The following is a 21,506-nucleotide window of genomic DNA, read 5'->3' as shown; positions in this document are numbered from 1 at the left end:
GTATTTAAGGACATAGAGGTTCGTTATGCTCTCTACTTTTGAAGCAATTCTGTACAAATTCTTCTGCTCCCACATTGGTGGGATTTTATAATTTAATTGTATCTTTTCATCTACATTGAGGCATTGTTGTCAGTGTTGGCTTTTTGCAGGTGTGGTGTCGCACACTTAGAGAGCTCACTGAATGCTAACGGGACAGGTTTGGTTTCTGAAATTTAACATGCCACAAAAGCTCACACATTTGAGAGAATTCGGGTTTTAGAATACTGTATACTCTTCTCCCCCCGCCCAATTTTCCTTTATTTGTTCTACAAAGTCAGTAGCCCAGTGGAAACCCAGATTTCATTCTCTACTGCCCTGCTTATTAAACCTTGAATTCAAATATTTTTTCCTTGACCGGAATTTGGAGCAATTTGCTTCAAAACAAGAGCTATCAGTGTGGAAAATATTAAACATCAGTAGTGCAAATACAGATTATCATCTCCCCTTTAATACCAATGCTGTTCTCCTGGCCAAGCGGCTCAGTTGGTTGGAGAGTCATCCTGTACACCAAAAGGTTGCAGGTTTGATCCCCGGTCAGGGCACATACAGGAGGCAGCCGATTGTTGTTTCACTCTCCCATCAGTGTTTCTGTCTCTCTCTCTCTCTCTCTCTGTCTCTCTCTTTCTCTCTCTTCCTCCCTTCCTCTCTCTCTAAAATCAATTAAAAATATATATCCCCGAGTGAAGATTAAAAACTAACTAAATAACTAAGTACCAGCATTATTGCAAAGTCTAGATTTCAGAGGGTATTATCAGCAAGTAAGTGAAGGATGATGTTGATAAGGCTAGAAGGTAAGGAGCACCAAGAAGGTACAAAGGGAATGAACCTGCGATATGCTGCAGGTTTCTTCTTTGAAAACCTGAGTTACCTTATAAGCAATGGAAACTTCACTTGGAGAAGGAAATGAGGAGTCTAGATTCAGAAGTCGGATATAACATGGAGGCACTAGGAAACCTGGTGTTATCTTCATGTACTGCAGTAGCTCTGTTTCCCCCTTTCGAGGTGGGTTTTGGGAAGGCAGGGGCAATGTCTCTGTTACTTCCTGCTGCAACCTTGCTGTTGAGAACAATGACTAGCACACAATAGTGCAGCACATATGTGTTAAATTATTGAATGCATGAATGAATGAATGAGTCAGTACTGCTCAGCAGCCCTCACTACTCTTTACTAAATAGACTGTTCTACCAAGAACTTGAAAGAGACTACACAAAAGGAAAAAGAAGACAGAATATATTTCCTCTTTTGAGCCTCTTTAAAAAATATCTTTGACTCTCTTGTGCTTTAGTGTACAGTTTTAGTGCCTGTAAAGATGTGATAAATTTTTTTTGGTAAGAAAGACGATATAATGAATCATGGGCAGAGAACAGATGACCTAGTTTGATCAGATTTCTAAGAAGATATGGAAAAGATCTAATACAGCTCAAAATGATTTCTCTACTTCATCTTTTTAAGGACTCATTTGGTTTGACATACTCAAAAGTTACTCAGAATATTTATCAGATTCGTGGGCACTGAGGGGTGGGAATTCAAAGGAAGAGGCATTGCTTGCATGGGGCTCAAGGCCACCATAGACTGGGAAGACCAATTTTGTGGCAGTGAGCCCTGAGGAGAGGCAGAGGGTGTGGAGGGTATGAAGTACACCCAGGACATTAGTCAGAGAGCTTCCAATAAGGGAGGACTCACTTCCTTTGAACAGATAGCTGTAACTGCCAAGCACATGACTCAGAATCAGCTTATCAACAAAATTGGGGCTGGCACCTTTGCCTCTAGGGCTCAGATTCCAAGATTTCATGAGTTCCTCCATCCACTCACCTGTGAGCACCTTGTGCAATTCCTGCCCTGCCCTGCCCTCCACCAATCCACAGTGGGGTGTTTTTTTTTTGGCTTTTGTACAGTTCATGAATCCTTAATCCCTGCAAAGTCAAGCTTCCGCATCAAAGTGACTTATAGCAAATGTCCTTGGGAGCAACTGTTTTTCACTTTCATAATTTCCCAAATGATAATAAAGTGTATTAACAAATACAGTCTCTGATCGCTCCAAGGAACCACTGTTAAACTCGCGTGAAGATGCTCCTCCGCACGAGGATTCTGACTTCCTTTTTTGTTCAGAGCTGTGCTCTCATTTGGGGGAACGCTGGTGGCCAGACCAGCCCCACTCGCAACCATGACGCCTAAACACAGCCTTCTAGGCTTCCTCGTCAGTTTCCTCCTGACAGGGGTAGCAGGTAAGTGCTTCATTTCTTTTTAACTGCTCACAGTTTGGTCATCTGAGTGTGTTCAAGGGACTGTTGGAAATGGCACTGATGCTTTCCTGGGCTCTGTAAAAACTTCAGCTTTCCTCTGTCACAAAAGGATGAGCACAGATGTAGAGTCAGTTTCTGTCTGCAGCCTGAATAAACCCACGCGGGCTTATGGAGTGGCTGCCACCGAGAAGGCACTCCTAGTGGGCACAGAATACTTCATGAGGCCCGATGCGCACCCACCTCTGTCTCCTCGCCACTCCCTTTGCCTTCAGGGGACGCGGTAGCATAGTGGGTACAAGCAGTCCTCTAAGTCAGACGGCCTGAGTCTGGATGTCAGCTCTGCCATTTACTCTTTAAAAAAACTTGGTCAACTGACTTACTACTACCCCTATGCCTCAAATTTCTCATCCGTGGAAGGGGAATCTTATGCATCCTGAGGATTAAATGAATTAATATATGCTAAGTACTTAGAGCTGTGCCTGGCACAGACTAGAAACAGTAAAAAACATTAAGAATTTGCTCTTGGTATTCATGGAGAACTCTTCAAGAGCAGAGACCATCTATCACCCCAACACACCTCTGAGCAAGGGCATCAGAAACCCTGGTTAACAGATGGGTACCTGTCAGTGTAAGTGCCTCAAGTAAGATTCCTGAAACTGTGCAGTTGCCTAGTGACGGATAACATAAAAACAGGTCAAGCCTCCATCTCCCAGGATGGCATGGAGTTATGTGGAATATGCTTTTGGTCCTTGGTAGTACCGAGGACTAAATTAGCATATATGGCAGGAACCCATATGCTGCCGAAATGATCCTGGCTCTGCAGCTTACCAGAACAGTAACCTTGGGCAAGATATACGACTTCTTTAAGACTCAGCTTCCCTATTGTAAAAACAAGAATAAAAGTACCTGCCTTATTTGGTGTTGGTGGGAATGCAATAAATAAGAAGTAAAGCTTTAAGCACCATGCCTGGTACATGTTTAATATTCATGTATGTTCAGTGTTCAATGACTGCCAGCTGGGAGGAGGAGGGGAAGGAGGAGGAAGAACACCTCCAGCCTGTAGGTGTTTTGCTCTCCATCAGCTCCCCTCTCCCGAGGCTTTGTTCTTGGTTTTCTGTGGTGACAGGCGGGCTCCGGAGTGTGCTGCTGCTCAAGTTCCTTCCGCTCCTCAGGGCTTAGTTTTGAGTCCGTAAGAGGAAGATCACAATAGTACGTTTTTCACAGAAGAGCCGTGCAGATTACAGGAGTTACCGTAAAAGCCCCCGAGTGTCCCGTACACAGTGTCTTGATGGTCATGATGAGAGAAGAAGTCCCTAGACAAGTGAGATAAGGGGCCCTGAGCCATGTGTCTTCAGGGCAGTGTCAAGTCTAGGCAAGGGCTTCGTGGCTGTGTGCCTGTCAGCTCCTAAAAACTTTTGGAATTGTTATGTACTAAATATGATTGGTTAGGTAGCAGTGTTGGTGAGTAAAATTAATGGTGGCAATGGACTCTTTCCAAATACATGCCACCATTTGATGTACTGAAGGAGGCCCAGAAAATAAACCCCCTCCTCAAATAACAGTATTACCACTATTTGGTTCATAGAAAAACACCTCAGGAAATAACAAATCTTTAGTGTTCAGAAATGAGGTCATGGGCTTAGGAGTGTTTGCTTCCACTTCAATGATATTTGAGCAAAGAGTTGAGGTATGTGGGCATTCCAGGGAAAGGGAAGGACTTTTGCAGAGACTCTCGGTGGAGACCGCATCCACCGCCGTGGAGCAGGAAGAGAAAATGAGGTCGGGGAAAAACAGGGTATGTTCCTGACTCCTCCATCTGGCCCACTTCCTACCCCTTTTCAGAAACTTTGGGTCTGCTCAGGAGGTAAAGCTTTACCTCTGCACATCTTAGGTTTATGGCTGGGATTCTTTAACAAAAAGAAATATTAACAAGAGAAAAACAACTTATTAATACATGCAGAGCACATCACAAAGGAGAAACCTAAATGAAGAGTAACTCCAAATGGTGGGTTAGAATGATATATATTAGGTGTCAGAACATTAAATGTTAGATGTGAAATGTTAGAACGTTTTTATCTTACATAGTATCTTCAGGGGAAAAAATACATTTGTAGAGACATGACAGGAGAAATGCAAACAGTTTTAGCCTTCCAAAAGTAGAAAATTCTGGAAAAGTTAAACATGGGACAGGAAGCCGGATCGTTTGCAGATTCCTCAGCTACCATCTCTGGGTTGACAGGAATCTGTCTCCAGCAAAAGGAGACTTCATGTCCTGCCTTTCGGCAGAAAAGGGGGAAGGTTTAAAAAGGCTTTCCTGCCCTGGCTGGCATAGCTCAGTGGATTGAGCATGGGCTGTGAACCAAAGTGTCACAGGTTCAATTCCCAGTCAGGGTGCATGCCTGGGTTGCAGGCCATGACCCCCAGCAACCACACATTGATGTTTCTCTCTCTCTCTCTTTCTCCCTCCCTTCCCTCTCTAAAAATAAATAAATAAAATCTTTTTTAAAAATCTAAAAAAAAAAAAGGTTTTCCTGAATATATTGCTTACTTGCCTTGAGCTCACAATAATTTTCATGTCAAAGAGACATATTTGGGGGTGACATATTCTGGTTTTCTCCCGATTCTAGAAGAACATTTTGTCAAAGGTCTCTTGGCTCCATGGGACTCAGTGCAGGTGAGCCTGGGCCACCCATGCCATATGACCGAGGAGGCAAGTATCAGCCATGTCAGTGCACAGTTATCCCCCTTCCTGCTACGAATGCTGTCAAGACCCTTCTCGGGGACACTAGGCCCCACAGCAGGGCCTGGCAGTCCCCCTCAATAGCATCTGCCAGTTTGGGCAACTGTGCTGGGCCACCTGAAGCCGGGATGCAGGCAGGTAAGCACAGCCACTCAGGAGTGGGACAGCAAAGCCAACTACCTGGAACGCAGCGAGGTCGCTGGGAGGGGGGAGGACACTGAGGCAGGACCCAGAGGTTGAGCAAGAGCCTGAGAAAGGAGGAACCAAGTGCTGGCCCGAGGTTCTGGAGCCAGAAGTGATCCCAGGCGAAATTCTGCCCCAGAGCAGCAGATAATGGCAGCTCCCAGGCAGGCGCGCAGGCGGCCTCGGTGGGGTCTTTCATCTCAGTCATTGCATTCCGTGGCCGTCGGGGAAGGGACTGAAGACAGTATTTTCTCACTGCTATTTACTTCCTCCACCGTTTGGGAATGGGGTGGGAGGATGTATCACTTACATGTTTATAGTCTGAAACACAATTGTTCTGAAACTTCAGCGTGCATAAAATGATCCCATTGAAGATTCAAAATGTTGATTTCTGGGCTCCACTTCCACCATCTGCAATGAAAGTGATGACTTTAGGAAATCTCGCCTCAGGTATTACATTGAAAACTACTGCTAATAGCAATAGCGCCCGTATCAATATTCGGTGCTTTTCCTTTTCTTATTATTTTAGAAACTCATCCAGCCCACGAGTCTCTGAAGCCTCAGAGAGTACATTTTCAGTCCCGAAATTTTCACAACGTTCTGCACTGGCAGCCTGGGAGGGCTGGCGCCGGCAACAGCAGTGTCTACTTTGTGCAATATAAAACGTAAGTAATTTGAGTTTTCTCCGGCTGATGGACATGGCCACTGGGAGAACGTGGTCTAGCATGCAATGGAGTTTTAGAATCTGAGCTTTTTTTCAGTTTCAGAGAGATTGAGAAAAAGCAGAGGTAGGGACAGGATTGTCTTCTCTCCCCTGAAGGCTACCTGGTGACGCAAAACACATGATGCCATGCAACTTGTCGGAGACAAATGTCAGCCCTTGAAAACCCAGCACCAAGCCCTTACATGCTGCGCCTTCGGCATCACAACAGAGTCTGCACTCGGTGGACTCTCAGCACGTGTTTGTCAAGGGAGCGTTAGAAACAACTTGCTTAGCACATAGTAGGCACTTAACTAAGTTGACATTATTGACACTTGAAAAAGAAGTTGTGGGACACCTGGAGGTCAGTGTGTAAGATACATTTCTATCTTAACAGTCATTTTTTTAGAGTGTGTTTGCTATTCAGGAAATCCATTTCAAAAATTAATGACTCCTGTAAGCTTGAGCATGAACTGGAACGTGCTGATGCGTGTTCCTCTCGTGTGGTCTCCCAGCCAGTTCAGGGGCACCGCTGCCAAAGCGCAGATACAATCCACGCCTCTCCTGAGCGGAGGCCTGGAAATGGAGGTTCCTGGTTTGCAAACGGCAGGTTTTACCACTCGTACGTTTCCTGGGTTGGTTGGTTTGTTGTTGGTTTTTGATGTTCTTCCTTCTCTTACGTACTTTGCTGTGCTGGCTGGGCATGAGACAGGAGTTGTCATGGTGTCATTTTCAAGGTTTTTCATCAGGAATTCAGAAAATCAGATGCAGCTATGGGCCCAAATAACAATTTGTATTCCATAAATTGTCTCTCCATCATGATTTCATCGTGTCTCTCCAGCTTGGAGTAGGTCCAAGGTCAGATTTTTTCACTAACTAACCTCTCACTAACTGCAGAAGGGATATTTCTAGAAGTTTATCAGTCTTTAACTGCTGCTTCTTTTCTTACATTTGGGTGTAATTACAAATCTTTATTACAAATCTTTATAGTAAATATTTCTCCATTCCAAGAATAGACTTGTGCATAGTTGGAAATCCTTCCTGCATGCCGGAAGCTGGGATTGGTGCTCTTGTCCTCCTTCCCCCATAAGCAGTCTAAATAGCTCCAAAGTGGGCCTGCTGGTGGCCCAACATCAAACAGCGAGTTCTCATGATACTACTAATTAAGGTTAAAATTTAGGGCAACATGTAAGACTTGTATATTCACAATACTTTTTTTAAAGAGAACTTCCAAAGTTGAATAAAATTCAGACTGCCTGGATCTGTTCTTAGCTCTGTGGTATTTTCCAAAGCACAATGCGGATTTATGTTTTTGAAACCTTTCACTTTGGCCCTATCCAGTGCACGTGGGTCTACGGTTACTGTCTGTCCTGTGTGGGACAGGACAAAAGGACAAGGTGTCACATTAAAAGAGAGGCCGGTCATCACAGCTGAATTCAGTAAAGACAATGTCTTATCAACACACAGCAATTAAAAACCATTAAATTGTGCTCAACCTGTGTTGTTGGTTCTGTTTTAATGTTACCTCCTGATATAAGGAAATTGCTGATACATCGTTTACAAAGTAAAGACATCAGCCTATTCCTCATTCTGTGGAACGTCATAGATTTCAAGCCCTCTAACAAGTATTTTGGAAGACTTTCTCCCAGCCTCTAATTCCTGCTCTGCTCTCACCGTCATCTTGCTGCATTGTCTTTGATTTGTCCCTGATGAGGAAGTAAGCATTAATCTTCCCTTTCACTGTTACCCCATCCCCGAGTCTCAGGATGAATCAATCTATCTGCCTCTGCCTCACTAACTTTTTTTTAACTTTCATGGTTACTCCTCCCTCTCTTCCAGCTCCTTATTACTGGACTCCTTATACAGCCCTAACTACAATCCCCACTTGATTTTCAATAAAGAAATTGACTACATGTGTTGGCTAAGCATCACCTGAGATCAAACATAGTAGCAACTTCTCAGAATCAACCACATTACTCAAAAACAAGCTGGTGAGAAGTGAAGAAAACCACAGAGTTGAAACCTCTGAAGCATTAAGGATGTGGAGAGCTAGTTTTCAAAAACAGAAGTTGGTCCATACAACAGAGGAAAAACTGCACTAAGTATTCAAATATTTATAGAAGGTTTCAGGCTCGAGTTTATCTTTCAGCAAGAGATTACTCTGGTTAACCTGAAGAAATCTTTTTAAGAATACTCTGGAGTAGCCATAAGCTTTCACAGTAGTACTGACATTGGAGGGTAATTTTCAACCAGTCCGAAAAACTAACAGACTGAAAAAACTGCCGACTCATACCATGGAACAAAGAAACTCAGGTATTTCTCTTCTCCCTTCTATAGGTATGGACAGACACAATGGAAAAATAAAGAGAACTGTTGGGGTATTCAAGAATTCTTTTGCGACCTTACCAATGAAACCTCAGATGTCCAGGAGGCTTATTACGGGAGGGTGAGGACAGCCATGGCTGGGATCCCCTCTGGCTGGACCATGACGCGGAGGTTCACTCCCTGGTGGGAAAGTGAGTTCCATGAGTTCCTTTGCATTTGCTTTTCTTGCCCTTGAATAGCCCTCGTAGAGCGCGGCCAGCTGTGAGGCTCCGTGCTTTGTGGAGGTCCATGCCGTCGTTTTACTGGATCTAATACTCAGAGCAACACTAGAAGACGGTGTTCACTCTCCCTATTTCCCAGGCCAGGAAATCAAGGCACAGAGGTTTCAGTAGTTGCCTGGGGCCAACAGCCTGTATGACCTCCATCAGGATTCAAATTCGGCTTCGCATCTGACTGCAGAGCCGACACTGTGTCCCTCTGCCAGATTGTTACCTCCTGGGTTAAAAGAAAAAAAAAGAGTTTTAGATAGCAGAAAGGAGCTGTATGACCCTAAACCCTTCCTAAGAATGGAGGTTAAGTTCCTGAAAATAATCATTAGAAAAAGAAGAATATCATAATCTAAGATGTAAATTAAAAAATAAATCATTACCAACAGACCTTATATGAAAGAGTAGACAAAAAGGAAAGAGGAAAGAGGAAAAAGAAAGTGTTTAATGTATATGTACACAGATACTCATAGCAAAACAAGAAAGAACATGAGGTATTTATTATAGTCCTCGTAGCTGCAACCATCATGGGGCTTTTGTTAATATTTATAACTTCTCTCATTATTAAATCAATGTTCACTTTGTTTGCAGCCAGCACCTCAGCTCTTCAGTCTGGGGGAATTTGAATCTTTTTGGCCTTTCCTGTGTAAGCCTGACAGAATCTTACATTAATTTTTTGTCACAGGATATAGAGCTCTAAGAGGTGCCTCAGAGGACACCATGCACACTTCTCTCTGCCCCCACTGTATCCATAGCAATCCTATTTCTCTCTCATAACCAGAACCCATTGTCCTAGACAACACAGGGACCTCACTTTCTCCTTGTTGCTTAAATGCCTCCAAGAGCTTCAAGCAGTTAGGAGGCAGACTTAACTTCCAATACTTTCAAACCTTTGCCGTTATAACCAAAAGGATTGAGGACCAGGTACATGGGAAACAACTACTTCATACACCATTCACTATGGGAATTGCCCCTCCCACTCCCACATCCTGTAGCTTAAACCAGTGAATTCTGTCTATGGAAGAAATAGCGCCATATATCATTGGTCACATGATTAGAACATATACCAATTCATAGATGGCTTCTCAAGGTGTTGTCTCCCAAACTGAGCTTTCCATTATCCACTTTACTCTTCTGTAAAGCCATGGGCTGCTGAGTGATGACATATACGGTAAGGCTTCACTTCTTCCACATTCGCTTAGTTCTTCTGTCATAAGCAATACACCATGGGCCACCAGCCTCATGAGTGAGGTGTCCGTTGCATCCGTGGAGGGGGAGTGGTCAGGGGGATTGCTCATGAAAGCACTGAAGCAGGGAAGACAAATCTATAGTCAGAAAAGTATCTATTCCAGTGCCACTTGTCCTTTCCCTGTTGAGATGAATCAAAAAATCTACCATATAAAAGGAACTATACACTAGACTTGGTTCATCTTACTGGGAAACTGGACACTCAGCCGTGTCAGTGAAGCCTGGGCAAGAGGAAGTCCGGACTGTTGAGTCTATATTTGGTCTCCATCCATTTCTCACCACCGCTTTGTTCGTGAATATACTAAGCAAGCATAGGTCATTGGGGAAATAGGTGTGAATTGCCCCTGCCTAGGTTTTTTAAAACAGCTTCTTAAAACAGCTTTATAGATATAATCACACCTTTATAATTACCCATATCATGTGGATATTCAATTTTTTAGTATATTTTAGTATATTTTTAGTATAGTATGGTTGCACAGATACGTACAACCATCGCCCGCACTCAATTTTAGAACATTTTTATCACCTAAAAAGAAACTCCATACACACTGGCGTCACCCTCCTATTCCTTTGCTTTTCCAGCCCTTCAGCCCCAAGCAACACCAGTCCACTTTCTGTCTCTGTAATATTCCCCTTTTTGACATTTCATATGAATGGAATCATATAATTTGTGGCCTTTGGTGACTGGCTTCTTTCATTTAGGATAATGTTTTCAAGGTTCATCTATGTTTTATCATATTTTAGTACTTTGTTTCTTTCTGGGGCTGAATAATGTTCCAGTCTCTGGATATACTACATTTTGTGTACTCATTCCTCAGTTGTGGACATTCGAGTGGTTTCCACCTTTGGACCATTATGAATCGTGCTCCTCTAGACATCCGTGTACGAGTTTTTGTGCAGGCATGTGCTTTTATGTCTTTGTGGTACATACCTTAGCAATGGGATTGCTGGGCCACGTGGTCATCTCTGTGTAACCATTGGAAGAACTGCCGGACTGTTTTCCAAAGCGGCTGTGCCATTTTACATTCCCGTGAGGTTCTGACTTACCCACATTCCCAGAAACACTTACCTGACTTTTCCATTATAAAATTTCAGGTAAAGGTTGCTGAGGATGTAGAGACATCAACACTCAAAAGCTCAAAATCTCATGGGACACTTTGCAAATGGGTAGCGCAACTCAATGTGGTGTGTGTTCATCCAAAAGTCATAGAGCTCTAACAAAGCCCAGGGAAAGTTTCTCAGCACTAGGGGTGCAAAGTAAAGCCACTTGTCTTTTCCTAGAGAGGAAATGTCTAAACAAGCCCCAGAGGAAATCTAAATCCAACGTTTTGCTCTTAAAGCCCCTGTAGTGCCTAGTGCTTCAGGCACAGCAAAGGCAATCAGTGTCATGTGATCAGTTTAGTGGACCAACCTGACATGCTGTGACAGGATCAATGACTCCGTACATTATCTGTGCCAGAAAGCCAGCCCGACTCTGAAAGCCACGTGAAGGGAACTGTTCTGGTACTTTCTAATTCTTGGATGAAGGAAGAGAAAAAAATCATTCTCTCAAGCAGTAACTGTACATTAAAGGCTGTGCTGGTGGGCTCCAGAACAGAGACGCTATAATGAATAGAAATCACACCACAGTCACCATCTGAGCACCTTTACAATGACCCCTTTTATTATTCAATCTTTTTTGTGGGGAGGCGGGGTATAATTCCAATAAATGAGTTAAATGGGGAAGTGATGCATCTTACTGCCTCTGCATCATTCCAGGAGTTTGTGATGCATGAAACTCTGCAGTGTCCCCAGGGATACAACAGTACTTTTGATTTCCTATTTTGTTCAAAGGAAGAATTCCATTGGCTTCTATCTGACCTTTTATCCCATAGTAAGTTTCATGCCACAGCTCAGAAAACCAAAGTGGAAATCGATTCTGTCAGCCATATGCATCTATATCTCATTGAATTTGCTTTTATTACCTGACAGCTACAAAAACCTGCGGTGCATTCCAAGTCCCCACGGATTACTATCAGCTCAGAATCAGGATCCATTATTAGGCAAAGCAACTGTACTTACCTTTCTCCATTTTGCAATTACCCTCACGGAAAGATGAAAGAAGATTTATCTTAAAACTTGCAGCATTATTACCTCGCTTGCCTTCCAGATCTCACCCTAATGATCTAGTTACAGAACAAAGGGGCCAAGGTGGGGCCAATATACTATTACCGAAAGGAACCCCCCCCCCCCGCCGTTTGTTATGTCCACCACCTTATAAGAAAGACATCTCTCAATGCCAGAGATTTGTGAAAAGGAAAGGAAATGTTTATTTAATGATATACAGACTTAAAGTAGTGACCTAATGTCTTCAACAAAATCCCAAAGTCCCTTAAAACACCCACAAACACACACACAGTCCTTCCTTCCCCCCCTTTGCCCAATTTGGGGTACCATATCTCAGGAAAAGAAATAGAAGTCCATGGCTCAGGCAGCCCCCGGTTCTTCCCAGTAATCCATCTCAGCTGGTAGGCCTCTCTCGGTTCCTGGCACCATCAGCTGTGTCTCCAGGATCTCTGCTAAAGCCGGGTGGTGGTTCCCCCTTCTAAAGCTGTGGGGGTCCCCACTCTGGCAAAGCCATGTGGTTCTCTCCTCTGTTGCTACAGCTGCATGGTTCTCTCCACAATGGCTGCGAGGAGGGGGGTCACCACTCTGCCAAAGCTGAGTGGTGGTTCTCTCTCCACAATGGCCAAGGGAGTCTCCACTCGGGCAAAGCCGCATGTTCTTCCTTCCAATGGCTGCTGCGTCTGGATTTTAATCCCTGCGTTAATCTTCCTCTGCAGCCCCATTTCCAACTCATCCCACAATCGGCTACACTTGCCAGCACTCTCATATCCTTCCAGCTTTACTGGGCTGCCATAGTGGGTCTGGGCAGGCGTGGCCCCATGTCATGGAGCCAGTCATCTCCAAGCTCCCACACAGGCACTGTAACTCAGGGGACCTGCCCCACATTTACATCTTGGTAGGGAAGTTACTTCTATCCCCCTGGCTCAGAGCATGGCCACAACTATTTAACATATCTAAGCTACCAGGTAAAGGTTATAGATATGTTAAATGTCCTGGCCAGAGGTTAGCTGCAAAGCTGTTGCTATGCAAAACAGCTCTCAATGACCCTGCTCCATATGTCCCTTCCCCCAACTCACACCTGTGGGAGAAGGGGTGAGGACATCCTAATATTTCCTGGACATCTTGAGTTCTGGACCCCATTCCAAATCCCTATTTGGGGCCCCCCTCTTGGCTGCACTCTGTAACAATCTAACTGATACAATGGCCTCCATTAGAGCCAAATGATTAATAATTGAATTGTGGCCAAAATGCTAGATGCAGTGGAGTTTAGAAAAAGTCACGTTTAAGTTTTCTCTTCCTTCAACCAGCAGGGGAGCAGAATGAGAATTAAGCCAACTGATCCTTGGTACCCAGCACATTGTTTCTTGGGATAACTTGAGATTTGAGCTCAACCCACTGCACCCACGATTCTCTCGCCAAGGGAAAGGAGATTGCGTGACTAAGCTGGTACACTCCAGTGAGGGGGATTTTTCAGGGTAGTGTGCTTATTGATTCCAAGCCTAGAAAGGGGGTCCAGTTGAAATTTATCCATCAAACAAAGCCTTCTCGATTACAACCCATTAGGATACTTGGTAACATTAGCCAAAGAGATTGGCTGAGATGAGGTGAAGCTTTGGCTCAGTTATATTTAAATCGAGAGAGTGCTGAGTTAAGAATGGTTTGTATTAGTTCTAGGCCCTATTAAGAAAAAAAAATTAAAACGCTTTATGCCAGGACCTTATAGGCAGAAGAATAAGAAAACCAGTGTATAAAAATAAAACAGTGAAAATCGGAGTGACTTTGGCTGAAACAATAGTGAGAGCCCCTCCCGCTCTGCTGTCTCCTCACCCTCCAACTTGGCCTTCTCCCGCCACAGACCCTGAGGCTTTCTGAGGACACGTTTCAGAAAACACAGTTCTAGGATGTTAGGACAGCATGTTCCTAGAGTCTGCGTCCTGGGCCTAAGGAGCCAACTGGATGCACTAACCCACCTGGGAACTATTTCTGAGTAGTGGGCATCATTTTAGGTTACCAGGTTCTGGTTCCTGGTGTCTATCTAGAGACAAAGCAATATTTTAAGAAAAAAGTTTCTTAAGTTAAAAGCAGCATTTGAGGTTTCAGACACACAGGGGAAATGTTTATACAGATCCAGGACTACTAGAGACACAAATTTGTGGGTCGTTTGCATATAGTACAATAAGCACTGATAGGATTGTCTAGGAAGAGAATATTGTCTGGGAGGGAATGTTGAGTAGTAAGAGCAGGTATTGAAGGAATCCTGACAAAAGATGCCTTAGTTGGGGAGGCAGATCTTAAAAGGAGACTGGGAAGAAATAAGTGTACTTTTAAAGCTGAAACAGAATCTATTAGTCTTTGTAAATAAAGAAGTATCTTCAGAGAAACTTCTCAGATGTTCATATGGTAGGTGCCAGCAGTATCTCTTCAAAATTATTTTTGCCAGATCTCTGAATTTAATATCTGTTGTTATGCAAAATGTATCCATGTGAACATTACATTTTTAAAATGATTTGTCAACATTGCCTATTCTTTTCTCCAGCAAAAATAGATCCTCCAGTCATGAATGTAACCCAAGTTAATGGATCCTTGTCTGTGGTTCTCCGTGCCCCAAACACGCCGCACAGAAACCAAAAGGGGAGGAATGTACCGATGGAAACTTACTATGAGCTGGTATACCGAGTCTTTATAATCAGCAATTCACTAGAAAGGGTAAGGTCAGATGAATAGATAAGCCTGGCATTTTGTTTTCTTTTGTTCATTGGACTAACATTTTAACCATAAAATGTCTTCTCTCTTGCTACTGTATCCCTTCTTATTTTTTTTCTTGTATATTTTCTAGTTCCTTCTCACTCACCCTCATTGATGGGGAATTTGTGCTCCGTGATACCTTCTCGGGGTGTGTGTGTGTGTCTCTGTGCTTTTTCAGTCACGCGCCTTGCTTCCACCTGATCTTCCACACATGTCCAAAGATTGGCATCAGCAACGTTCCATCCCATTTCACTGCCACAAATATTCATTTGTATGGAGTTTCCACACTTTATTTTAAAGTGGCTTTCAGGTCAGAGCGTTTTGTATTTGTGCCCATTTTGCTATGATATTTTAATTCATTGTCTGTGTCTTTATCTTGATTTGATGGTTAATCCAATATTCCTTTTTGGGTGGCCATCTAAGACAGGGATCCTTAAGTTCTAAGGAACAGAACTCCAATTCAATCTGATTCAAAGAGAAAATACATAGGTGGATGGGGGGAGTTCAATCAGGAAATGACGAGCAATCTTATGGACAGCCAGAAGCACCAAGTACAGAGCTGCCAGGCTCTGCAGAGTCTAGGAAGGCAAAATGGAGAAGCAGGCCGTAGAGGAGAACCCCAATCTGCCTCTCTGTGGTCACACGTTGCATGTCTACAGCTGACTCCAAATCTACGCAATTCTCCTCACCGCACAGTTCAGACTCTGGAAAAAGAGCCTGACCCCTGGGTCAGGCAATCAGCAGTCCTTACGTAGTACCCACACAGCACTTGACCTCTGTTTACCCAGGACTCTGGAGAAGGAGGGTGTGTCTGGGAAGAAACCCTACCACCCACCTGCTACTGTGACCAGGAACAACTTATTGATTGCATCAAAAGTACAGCAAATCAGTGACTTACTGAAAACCGCTTATCGTCTCTTTTATTTTCTCTGTGTCTAGGAGCGAAAGGTCTATGAGGGAACTCACCGAACTGTTGACATTGAAGCTCTAACACCTCACACTGGTTACTGTGTAGTAGCGGAAATATATCGGCCGATGCTAGACAGAAGAAGCCAGAGAAGTGAAGAGCGATGTGTGGAGATCCCTTGAAGGGGGGTGCTGTGCTCTGCAACATGGAAATGAGAAGCTCTCTGAAAATGGGTTGGCTCATGTTTGCAGGGGCTCATCGACAACTGTTTTCATATCTTCTTAAAGCCATGTTATACTTTTGGGACTTCTTTGCTTATCCACTCTTTCTTCTTTTATATTTCATTTGTAAACTAAATGTAAGCAACGTGCCCCCCCCAAAACACATTAGAATTTAAAGAAGAGGCAGAGAATAAAGGGTCTGTGAAATACAGAGCTTTACTTCTGAATGTAGCATCCCTACCAAGAACCTCCACTCTTCTAATTGAAGAGCCATGAAATAGTAGGCATTTAACAAACTGTTGTTGAATTTTTTGACAAATGCCATGATAGACAAGCAATCCTGAAGCATTCTTCTTCACTCTCTATTGAGACAATTTGACATAGATGTACCAACTTTTATATGAATGAAATTTTTACGTGAATGAATTATTTTCCCATATGTTTCTATATTATATGAATATAGTTTTTCACAGTTATTTTTATTATAAATTATTTCTACTTGATGAACAACTTTTTATCTACGTGAAGAAGAATAGTATTTGAAAAAATACCTCATGGTGTCTGGATTAATGTCCAGATAAAGATGATCCACAATAGCATCCAAATACCGAAGGATGTCTATTCAATTCTATTTCCCCTGTTTAGCACACACCCACATTAAGGTTTTCATTTCTGTTTTTGTTTTGTTTTTTAATATCACCTTAGAAGAATTTAACCTTATTCTCAAAAGCAGGTATAGTATTTTTCAGCAACAAAGTAAGAAAGGAATCTTAACTCTGATTCACATCACACTTACTATTCTACCCTCACTATGGAGTCTCTTGCTGGTTGTATGTTCGTAATTTCCATGTACAAGCCCGTTTTGAATGACAGTTTAACTGCGGACAGGGGTGGGGAGGGGGTGCGGTGTGTGGGATGGCTGAGAACAAGGCAGAGATGTTGGCTTGCAGCGGAAAGCACACAGGGGGTGACAGGTGACCTGGGAGATAGCCTGATGCTGGCAGAGATTATAGGTCCAGTTAACGCCCTCCAACGACATCCTAGCTGCTCCACTGGCCACTCCGCCTCCCCAGGAAATGCGTGCGGCCTGAAGCCTAGTGTACACATTCTAGGTTCAGTCTTACATACCCATGTAAGGTTGTCTTGTGACAGGTTAGAGAACATTTGTACAATTTCTCATGGAAATTGCTCCAAAATGTGGTAAAAATATAGTAAGTACTTCTTGGTATATATAGTTAAACAGAATAATAAATGGATTAAAAATTATTCAGAAATGCATGGAAGGAGAGAGGGAGAGATACAACAAGATCTGGAGAATTAGTTTTATTGCTTTCCCCTGTGGTCAGAGAAAAATGAATCTGAGCATAGAACGAGAGACAGAAAGTTACTTTAACCTGAGTTGTTGAATTACGCGTGAGGAGTAAGGATTGCATGGGGCCAGTGGCTTCATGTTTCTGAAATTCAAGTCCTGAAGCCCGATCTGAAAACCAGCTGTGGTGGCCTCGCGAAAGCCATTGAGCAGCATCAAGTCTGGGTTTTGTCTGTTCTGCTTTGTGTTCGCTCTCATGCCGCGGTGGGGGCCCTCGGGCACGCTTAGGCAGGAGTGAAATGCTTTGTGAAGAATAACAACTGTCACAATCTTCCTTGTGTTAGGAATAGACTGTCATCCTATTTTAATAAATCCTTTAATTTTTGCTTTGTACTTTGAAATATTTATTTGTTATTTGGGTTATTTAAAAGAAGAGTAAACTGTATAAAGTCTCTGTTACCGTGGGGGCCAGAATTGACAAGCCCCGGCCTCCGCTCATCTCCCTCTCTGCACCCCCCACCCCCACCCTTCTGTGCAGGCAGGTGAGGTGCAGGTTGTGCAGAACTAAGAGAAAAACCTCTGCAACCGATCTCCACAGAACAGGAGTAGTCCAAGGACAGGGACCATGATTCCAATGCCCCAAAGATACAGATTTTTTTCCCTTGTAAGGTAAGACCTCAATTCCTTTCAGCATTTCTTCAAGGACAGCTGGTCTCCCTTCACCCGCAGCACCTGGGCCTGACGTGGGCGGGGGCTGGCCCGCTGGGCGTTCCTCCCCCTCTCAGGAGCCCTAGGCCTCTGACCTCCAGGCGGTTACAGAAAGCGGCCAGTCATGCTTGACTGACGCTCTCATGAATGATGCAGACCTGCTACATATTTGCATTTGGGACTTTCTTTTTTCCTGTAAAAGATTAATCTAGAAGCAAGTGCTTTGCCATGATTGAAACTCACTCCAGACACACTGTGCAGCTGGAAGTATCTATATTTTAGAGAGAAAGATCCTTCATCCTGCCCCTAAATCGTACCGTGTCCAAGGCCGAGGGCCCGGGAGATTTCATCAAGTAAGTCTAGGAAGGCGGGAGATGGGTGAGAAGAGGCAGTGTGGCAGCTGGTGTGACCTCTGCAGTTTATTCTTTTTTTCACACTAATCCCTCATTTCACCCACTAGCCCGAGGATTCCCACATGACAGCCCCCAGAACTCTGCTCACTATCTCCCTTCCCTGTCCCTTTGTCACTTTATCGAAGGGATCCTTCTCAGCTCCCCAATGCACATGTGCATCACGATCATCTAGTGGGACGTGACTCAGGTAGGTCATTCAGGGTTCTTTTCAAATATTGCCACTGAGAGTAGAAGAAAGGAGTCTGCTCCCTCTTTTGGGATTATGTGTTGTAAGGACAAACCAAGCTTGGAGCTGCCTTGGTCAACGTTCCCCCTAGACAGAGAAAGTTCCTTAGAGTAGGAAATCAACACAGAGGAATGGACAGCAGAGGTGGAAAGAGACAGATTTCTGCTGGCATTCAAGCAAATCCAGCTGTGCTGAAAACTAGCCTAGCTTCTGCCCTGGCTGGTATGGCTCAGTGGATGGAGCTAGCGGACTGAAAACTCAAGGGTCACCAGTTTGATTCCCAGTCAGAGCACATACCTGGGCTGCGGGCCAGGTCCCCAGCATGGAGTGTGTCAGAGGCAACCGCACACTGATGTTTCTCTCCCTCTTTCTCCTTCCCTGCCTCCCTCTTTCTAAAAATAAATAAATGTTTTTTTTAAACTAGCCTAGCTCCTGAACTTTGACTTTGAGCAAGTAATTTCCTTTCCTCTGTGCTTCACTTTCACTAGACTTTCTATCATTTTCAACCAAAGACCCTTGACAAATGGAATAAAATAAGAAGTGTGTGTGGCATGATTTGCATGCTGTATTAACAAAAGTAAACTTTTTTACGTCTCCTACAACCTGCAAACATTGAGAGGAACATTGCTAGAAAGTCTATATTTCCACAGATGATACAATGAATGCAGTTTGACCTCAGTAAAGCCCTTCAGAAATGTGCCTGTGATGCTGGTCAGGACTTTCTCAGAGATGTTGCCAGTCAAGGTCTTCTGTGTCTAGCACATTCTCCTCTTGGTTATATCCCTTGGTTTCACAGCTACCTTGGTATGAAATACATGTGGAATTTTATTTGTACTTATTTTCATAATAGCAATCAAGGTCCCATTAAATATTCTTCAGAAATCATAAGGCTGTATGAATAGTATAATGAAAGAGCCAACATTTCCCTCTTATTCTATTAATATAATATGCAAGGTAGGAAAGTCCTTTTAGAATGCTCCAAGTTCAGGCCACAGATATTTACTGATATCTTAATATGTGCTCAGGACAATGCTAGTGGCCCTATTCCATATACCACACCTACGATGTCTACAGAACTTTTTTCAAATGCTCTCAGCATTCTTGTTCTCTCCCTCCCTTCACACACAACCACACACACACACACACACACACACACACACAGCATCTGCCATTACAGGCTGATAGCATGTCATCTCCACTCTTCTGAGAACAGGGCTGTGTAATTCTGTCTAAATTCCAGCCAATACCTGACTTCACCACTATCCTTCATGTTTGCATTAAAAGAACAATATTTTGCATTGCTTAAAATTAATCTGTCATTTTCTGGGTTTTTTTTTCAAACTAACTTCAGCAAAGAGGAATGTTTCCAGAAATAATTGCTTGTCAACTCTTCGTCAGCCCAACAGCCTCCAAGTTGACTTTTGTTCTTGTTTTTGATGTTGCAACTATCCCCCAAGGCACAGAGCCAGGGCCATCAAAAGTTTTGCAACAGTGGCAAGAACGGAGCTGTGGAGGCAAGGTACTGAAAACTTGCCAAGACCTCCACAAGTTGGAACCTACTGCCATTCATAAGTATTGCAATGGTTCAAGTTCATTATTAAAAGTAATCAGTCCTTCTCTTTTAAGAAAACGTAGTTGAGATCATTACTCTTGCTTTTCATAAACCTGTAAAAAGAAACGTGAACTCATGTTGGTCTGAAAGTTAAAGAACTGATCTACCATTTAAGATCTAAACCTAATTTCTGAGCAGCTTCACCCTGAATGGGCACAAATTCCTTCCCTTCCTGCAAGTAAGGGAGAAAAAAACAACAATCTAATAGAAAAGCAACCCAAAGGTTTCCTTCAGTGGCACAATGACTAGCACGCATGGACACACTCTAAGTATTTGTTGAGAAATTCAATGACCTACCTTGTGCAGACATTTGTTATGCTTTCAGGATGCTTCATGTTGGAATCTCTGTCTTAAGTTTGAGGGATCCTCAGTTTATGAGATGGTGGCAGGTGCTCTGTCTCCAAACCTCTCTTGCAACTAAGAGGCAAGTACCGAGGCTCTGCCAGTCTGCCCTCCTGAGGCCCTGCCCCAGACTTTGAATTGCAAGCTTGGCCACATATGACCAGTCTTGTGGCTAATCCATTCTAACCAGGGCAGTGGCAAGGTGGCACAGAGAGCTGTGGCTGCAGTTTTGGTGACAGTAGCCCATGTCTAGTGTTAGAGCTCTGAGAGATGTAAGCTATAGGTGGCCCCAGAGCAGTGCAGGAGTCTTTAAAGGACAAATCTGTGACTCGGCTGGGGCACAGCTCCTGGCTTCACAGCCTCCACATCTGGTTCTCTTCCCCACCCCAGCCCTGTGGAGAGCCTGTGAGTTACCCAAAATCCATTTATTTTTTTAAAATTCTTATAACTTATAAACAAAAGTACACAAGTCTTAAGGATGTAGATTTGTATTCTGTACATGCTCCAGATCAAGATGCAGAACGGCTCCAACAGGCTGAAGGCTTCTTTGCAGAGTCCTCCCTTTCAGTGCCCTTCGGGGGCAACCACAACCCTGATTTCTATCCCAGGGGCGGGTTTCCCCTGTTTTTGAACTTTGTATAAATGAAATCCTACAGTGTGCAGTTTTCTGCATGTGGCTTCTTTCTTTTGATGTTATGTCGATGTGGTGGCAGGTATCAATTGTCCATTTTTTAAATTAATGCGTAAATTTCTTTTGTATGTCTGTAACACAATGTATCTATTCCACTCATGGACACTGGGTTGCTTCCCATTTGGAGCTATCACAGATAAAGTTTCTACAAACTTTTTATGAATGTTTCTGGTAGACATATTCATGGATTTCTGTTGGATATATATTACCCAGAAGTAGATCATTGGGTTAAAGTATGTTTATGTTTACTGGTTACTAACAAACCCATTTTTTCAAAGCAATTGTTTCAATTTATACTTCTACCAGCAATAAGAGAATTCTAGTTGGTCTACATCTTTACACATACTTGGTATTGTTATTATTTTCAATTTTAGCCATAATGTGGGTATTTAGTCATGTTTCATTGTGGGTTTTATGTGTGTGTGTGTGTGTGTGTCTTTAAGTGAGCATGTTTTAAAGATTTAAATTATAAAGAGAAGAAT

The 21,506-nt window shown here is 43.3% G+C and overlaps 1 protein-coding gene across 1 annotated transcript; it reads left to right on the top strand.

Moving 5' to 3' along the window:
• Positions 1 to 1,977: 1,977 nt before the first annotated feature.
• On the top strand, positions 1,978 to 17,433 carry IL22RA2 (interleukin 22 receptor subunit alpha 2). Its single transcript, XM_028511039.2, has 5 exons — positions 1,978 to 2,264; positions 5,735 to 5,870; positions 8,243 to 8,421; positions 14,387 to 14,556; positions 15,535 to 17,433. Exons 1-5 carry the CDS (start codon positions 2,204 to 2,206, stop codon positions 15,682 to 15,684), a joined length of 696 nt encoding a protein of 231 aa, XP_028366840.1. The 5' UTR covers positions 1,978 to 2,203; the 3' UTR covers positions 15,685 to 17,433.
• The last annotated feature ends 4,073 nt before the right edge of the window (positions 17,434 to 21,506 follow it).

This window comes from Phyllostomus discolor, chromosome 4, assembly GCF_004126475.2.
Source record: "Phyllostomus discolor isolate MPI-MPIP mPhyDis1 chromosome 4, mPhyDis1.pri.v3, whole genome shotgun sequence".
Taxonomy (NCBI): Eukaryota; Metazoa; Chordata; class Mammalia; order Chiroptera; family Phyllostomidae; genus Phyllostomus; species Phyllostomus discolor.
Note: the sequence above shows the minus strand (reverse complement) of the source record. Positions and strands in the feature narration are given on the sequence as shown.